Genomic DNA, 6,735 nt, shown 5'->3' on the forward strand with positions numbered 1-6,735 from the left:
CGCGCCGGGGTCCGCCTGAGGATAGGCCGCGTGGGGGGCACCGCCGTGAGCGGTGCGGCCCTTCCGCGGGGGAGACGCGGCCGTGCTCAGCCCGGGGCTGCGGGGAGGCTTGATGTGCCGGAAGGCCCGTGGGGATCGAAAAGAAAAAGCAGCGGCCAGTGCAAAACATTTTTGTGTAGAGTCTGGATTAACCCGACGCTCTCCTCCCTTACTGAGATCCGCACCTGCAAAATGCAGTCTCCCCTGACTTGGTGTTTTGAAGTGTTACCCGCTGGTTTCAGCTGAGAAACGGCACTAATGCGGAGATACCCATTAAGAAGCAATGTTAAATAGTCCAGGCTTTTTTCTTTTTTTTTTAAGTGCCGAGATAGGAGAGGTTTGACTCGTTGGGCCCTGCAGGTTTCGGTAGGGTGGTAAAAAGCAGAATGTTATCGAAACTTATCCTGACTAGAAAGCGTGACTCTTTTTTAATACCTTTGTTGTTTGTTGAACCCTTGGCTGTTCTCAGAGCTGGGTGTTTGACATCCCTAGCACATAAGGGCTTTCCTCTGCGGCAGGTGGAGCTGGCTTTACGCCCCCTGTTCTGCGCTGCTGTTGTCAAACCGTGTAGATGCCTTTGCTTCGTCGGGGTTGGAATAAAAACGAGAGTTACAGCATCAGCAAGCGTCAGGCTAGTGAGACAGGACATCTCATCAAGTGGCTTGGTTTGCGATCCTTTTCTCTTCCCTGGACCGGCGTTTCTCAACCTGTGGGTCATGAGAATATACGAGAGGATCGCAAACACGTTTTAAAAATGGGTTCTCGATTTAAAGGACAAAAAAATTCCCTAGATTTCCCCATGCCCCAGACCTGCCCCCTGCCCCACACACTGTGGGGCTGAGGCCTGTGAGTGAAGGGCACTAGGTTGAGACTGGGGCCTGGGAGCAAAGGGCACTAGGTCAGGACTGGCCATCAACATTTACACATGGGTCCTGGTACAAAAAAAAAGAGGTTGAGAACCGCTGCTCTGGGCAACTAAACCTCCTCCTTAAAGACATGCTATGACCTTTTATTTCACTTTCTTCCCTTTGGTGCAGGTCGTAGCCTGCACATCTACCATTCTCTTCTTTCTCCTCTAAAGCAGAAGCTTTCAGGGAGCTGGGCTGATTGGATTATCAAGATTTCAGATATAATAGAAGGGTCCTGAAAGGCACTGGAGTCCTAGTTGGAGCGTTGGTAGCCAATAATAGATCCCTGTTTAATGACACGGCAGAGGGAATAATGGGGGACTTCTGGCCAGTACCTGTTTGCCTTGCATGCTGTGTAATGACTGTGGCAACCTGCATACTTCACTGAAATGCTTTCTTTAAGGGTGGAATGTGGGACTTGTTTTAAGAGGGAGCGCACAAGACTTTAGGGCAGGTGTGAAGAATACAATATGCAAATGAGACTGGAGTGAGAGCTTGTTAGGAAGAAGAATGATATTATTGCACTTAGAAGCACACCATGGCATCGGTATTGTTCTCTTGCATAAATGGATGGGAACTTTCCTTGGCATTATGACCAGGACTTCATGTTTATGTGTCTCTTAAGCTGACACGGATGAAAGATTGTCAGTTGTACCATGGCCAGCACCACTCTGCAGCATCCTAGGGTTTCCTATCCAAGGTACCTATGTAAGTATGGCCCTGCTTAGTGTGAGATTGTGAAGGAAGACAGTCTGAGGTAGTATGAGGCACTCATTTGAAAAAGTTCAGTGATATATTTGTTGAGCTCTGTAAAATGCAGTTGTATTTATCCCTTGTTTTGAGAGGGTTTTTATTTTACACTGGGCTCTCAAAAATTCTGCAAACTCAACAGCGGACAGTCAAAATTGCAACAAAATTCTCGTTTTTGTGTGGCAACTCAGATATTTTCTGTGATCATAACAACTCGTTATACTTTTCAATTGTGATCACAGCACTTGACAAGGAGAGAGAAAGTTGTAACCTCATTTAGGCTATATAACGTGTATCCTGAAAAAAACATACTATTTGGGCAGTGGGAGAGCTGGGAAGTATTGATTGTAGCTGACCGAAACAAATAAATAACCACATTTTGGGTTAATGCAAAACAAAATTGCTATGTAATATAAAAGAGATGATGTAAAGAGGATAAATCAATGTACAGTCTCTTTTTAGGTGTTTTTTATGATAAACTGAAAATTAAAGGACAGGGAAAACAAAGGTCAAAGTCCTCACTGCACATTGCAGAAGCTGAAGTCGGTAGGCATCATGATATGACCAGGTCCTGTACACAGTTCTTTGAAAACTGAAGGTGTTAAGGTTTTTTTGCTGTTGTTTTTCTTACAGTTGACAAGTTGTATGCTGGCTTTTTAACCTGGGGAGTAGTAACTTTACTGTGAGAGAATCGATCTATGTGCTTCATTACAAGTGAAAGTCAGAATTCCTTATTTGGTGATCAGTTAAGAAAAGAGGAAGGGGAGATGTGTTATGGGAGTTTATTTTATTTTGGCATTGTAGCCCCCATTCTCTGGGGTGAGAAGTCAGAGAAGGAGAGATGGCATGTGGGTGGAGGGTATATACACAAGATTTTTTTATGTTTTGAGGTTAAAAGGGGATCAGGAAAACAGTTTATTCTGAATGATTCTGTGCAGTAGGCAGTGGAGGTATTTTAGGCCCTCTTGCCATGTCATTTGCTGTTGGAAATCTGTTGAGTTCTTCAAGAGTTAATTTGGTGCTGGTGTGGCATTTTCAGTAAACTTTTTTCATTAAAATATTTTATCATAATAGAACGCAGTTTGTTAAGTAATGTCTAGAGAACCCCACTGAAAGCAGATAGTATGATAACGCTCCTTGGCCCAGCGCTTCCAAATTAAGCAAGTAAGAATGAAAGTGGTGAGAAGGGAAACAGGCACATTAAGACAGATTCACACAAGATTAGTGGGAGAATTAGAACTGGACCCCTGTTGTGAATTTCTGTCCAGCGCCCAGCCACTGAGCATCTCTCTTTACAATTATGAGGGTTTTTAATGAATTTTGACACTGAATTCTCTGACTTCTTTCTGCAGAAGGAAAAAGATTTCTTATCAACAGAGTCTTTTTTTGTGGTTAAATAGTGGTTCTTACTGTTAAGACAGCGTTAGTAGGAGGCTGAGTTTCCAGTAACTGTAAGCTAATGCTAACCGTGAGCCATGGAGGCAATAATAATGCTTTTTTATTGTTTTGCAAGATACCCAGACTGAGGTGCTGTGCACAGCATTGGAATTGAAGAGTTATGGAACAGTACACAGCAAACAGCAACAGTTCTACAGAACAAATTGTTGTGCAAGCTGGACAGATTCAGCAGCAGGTAAGGCAATTATCTTGAAGGGTGAGCTGAGAGTCCTGATACTTGCAGACAACATGAAAAGCTAATAACTGGTTGCACAGGGCCAGCAAGGTGCTGTGGATGTGTAACAGTTCGACTTCTACTGCTTGTTCAGCAGCCTGACTTACCCACTGAAGTACAGGTTTTGGCAGATTTAATCTTAAGCAGAAAATTTGCAGAGTGCCGTGTTTTATCAGACTAGAGAGTTCACCATTTGTTATGGATGTGAGCAAAGGTAACCTTATCTGAAAATGATCATGGAGGTATTAAATGGAAACCCCTTATTAGTTTGAGCACTCACAGCCCGCAAACAACAGTAATTTTTTCCAAGGTCTGAAATGGGGTTGTGTCAAGCACACTGAGACTTTGTACAGCTTTCTTTAAAAATAAACAAAAAATGTTTATCCAGATTGTGGTGTTTGGACCCCCGCTGACAGATAAGAGTAAACACACATACCACAGTAACTGAGAAACAATATATTACTTTGGACGCATCATTCAGTCATTTGCTACTTTTTTACTGTCTGTCATTCCTCTTATTTTCAGCTTGCATCTTACAGTGTACCAGCACACAGAGCTGCTTTAAAAAAAAAAAAAAAAATTAGGCTACCTGTTAAAATGTTCTTTTTTTCCACCTTCCTGTTGTAAGGAATTTTCTTCCTGGGCGCACACATTAGTTCCCTGGTGTCAGTAACTTTCGTTTGTCATGCCTTATGTTTGCTTTAGCTTTGAACAAAAATTACTCTTTCTGCCATGTACATAAGATGGTATGAATCAGGCTTTCACTTTGAAGTAGCAGTTTGCTGCTTGTCAATCAGTATGATTACTAGACAGTGGGAAAGTGAATTTATGCTTCCAGTGTTCTTATCGGAAGTTGATTGTCTTAATTGGGAGCAGGATTAGATTATTACTAAGACCATAACGGAGGTTAAAAACTGCAGTTTAGGATCTGTTGAAAATTCAGATCCATAGAGCTGATGCTGACGCTCAGTCAGAACCTGAAGTTTGATTTATTGACATTTTAAACTGTATTTTCCATATCTTTTTTTCTCCTGTGACATGCCAAAGGAAGGTTGACAAAGATAATAGAACCAAATGTTGATCTTGTTTTTTGTCCTGGTGTTAATTTTCAAAGTCAACATCACACTCTACTTAAGGTGATCTTTTTGAAGATAAATTTTGATTTAAAAAAAACTTTGAATGATTCAGTCCTACTCCAGTCCTTAATAGATAGGATGTCCCTCTTACTACAGTTAGGAAGATTATTTTTGGGTGCCTCAGCAAAGAGGCTATAGATAGAACAGGTCATTAACGAATCTCAACCCTTGAGATTTGTCCTTCAGAGTCAGGATTGAAGCATGTTGGCACAGTAACTTGGTGAACCTTGCATTGCAGCTGTCCATCCTGTACCTATTCCGTGATAAAAGAATTTAGCACCCTTTATTTGGGATGTCTGACAAATTGCTACCAACTTTTTATGATAACTGGGAAAAGCAAAACACTTAAGTAAAATGGAATGATTAAAAAAACCTGCAGTCATTTTATTCCGAAATACTTTGATATGTCCCCTATAACTGCTTTCTTTGGGGTTGCTGAGCCCTGACAGCATGCATACATTGAGATTCCTAGCATTCTGTTTTGTGAATTGGAACATACTCAGCCCATTTATTTTCTGAGGGCAGATGGTGTGCAACTTCGAAGTTTTCCCTTTCCCACCAGAAAGGTTGTCTCTTGTTTTGAGCTCTGCATTTCCTTGTTTCAAGCTATTCCTGTTCCTGTTCCCAGCAGCAGGGTGGTGTTACTGCTGTCCAGTTGCAGACAGAGGCCCAGGTGGCATCCGCCTCAGGCCAGCAAGTCCAGACCCTCCAGGTAGTGGTGATCTCTCTAAATGTGTTTGTGAGCACTGCATGAATTTCCCATCACCTCATAACTAATACTCTGTTTGTAGCAGGGTTTGACATAGGCACAGAACAATTAGTGATGGTTTCACTAGTATGTAACAGCCATAACTCCAGCTAACTGTTTTTTTTTTTGTGCCAATAAAATGAATGCAGAGCTGCTTATTTCTTAGATCTGAAATGCATGCAGTAAAATGTAATCCACTTGTAAAAACTCTCTGCTTCTGTAATTAGGAGGTGTCAAAGGAGGAATTAGCAGCTCTAGTCAAGTAAGATGACAAACCCCAGGACTTTCATTGCAGCACCATTGCAGGCACCAGCATGTACTGGGAATTTTGTCATCTTGCCATAAAAGGGAGCCACAGAGTGGGAGGACAGCCCAGCAGCTTCAAGGGGAGTGCCTTTCCTCCCATCTATAAAAGGAAACAAAAACTGAGGATTCTACTGTATGCTGTGGGTTTGAGATAATTACTCATCACTTACTTCCATTGTATGATACAGGAAAAATCCATGAATTGCATGGTATTTACTGATACAATTAGTCACAAATTAGGAAGGTTTGCAGGTTATTTCAAACCCTCTGCTCGTGCAAAATGTTCCATGGCTTGTGAACTTCATCCCATTAGTTCATGCAGCAGGCTTTTGAAGAGGATAAAAAAACCCTCTGGATGGTGAATGTTGTCACTGTACCAAAGTTATACAGCTTTCTTTCATCGCTGAAGTCCATATGGGCTTTTTTTCCTTGCACAGTTCATTGGAGGAAAAAGGTACTGAAAAGGCAAAATGGTGTTGCTAGTCATGAAACTGGTCAGTGACTTTCTGCTGTGAGCTAAAGTGTGAAAGATTTAGCAGATTGAATTGCCTTCCTTGGCACTCTATTGCATCACAGTCCTGTGCCTGAAAAGTTTGCATTTTTTCTCTTTTGCTCGTTTCTGATTTTGTTAATGAAATGCACAGTCTTTATCATTTTTGTTCAGTTTACTTTTGTTGCTTTATAACTGAAGTATGCATGCTCTCATCCCTTCCTTCATTATGATGCAGGTTATATACTATTCATTGCTGAAGGTGGTTGTCATATGCTAGCAAAGTGTAGTGTGGATGACACTGGGTAGTAGGGTTATCAGATGTCCTAATGAAGACAGGGTATCTTGTTCACAACCTTGACTATTGAGAAATAATCTAGGTTGCTTTCCTCGGAGTTTCAGCACGTAATCCTCTAATGCATTTTGACATGGAAAGTGGAGCTATTTCTTTTAAGTGAGTCTATCTTTTTAGACTGTTATAAATGGGCTCTCCTAGATAATTTTCAGAATGTATCGCGTTTGCACTGATGAGACAATTGCAGGCATTTATTGTAACTGGCTGGGGTGAGGAGAAGGTCAAAATGTAAAAGGAGAAAGTAGAAGTCTAGGATGGCAGACACTGGCTGTTTGGAAGTCCTCAAAATATCCACTTAACAGAGTATGTAATTCAGTGTAATTCTCTAGGG

General features: G+C 41.6%; 1 protein-coding gene across 13 annotated transcripts in view; it reads left to right on the forward strand.

Moving 5' to 3' along the window:
• The window catches only part of NFYA (nuclear transcription factor Y subunit alpha), a 19,513-nt gene that overhangs the window by 576 nt on the left and 12,202 nt on the right, over positions 1-6,735 (forward strand). For 4 of the 13 annotated variants that reach the window (XM_019514215.1, XM_019514211.1, XM_019514203.1 and 1 more), the window contains exons 2-3: positions 3,211-3,330; positions 5,134-5,220. In XM_019514215.1, coding sequence (XP_019369760.1) covers positions 3,256-3,330; positions 5,134-5,220 — 162 coding nt within the window. In that variant the 5' untranslated portion in view covers positions 3,211-3,255. The other 9 variants (XM_019514216.1, XM_019514213.1, XM_019514214.1 and 6 more) reach the window with 7 other exon arrangements.

The sequence above is a fragment of the Gavialis gangeticus genome, unplaced genomic scaffold (genome assembly GCF_001723915.1).
Source record: "Gavialis gangeticus isolate Ggan-Ray unplaced genomic scaffold, GavGan_comp1, whole genome shotgun sequence".
Lineage (NCBI taxonomy): Eukaryota > Metazoa > Chordata > Crocodylia > Gavialidae > Gavialis > Gavialis gangeticus.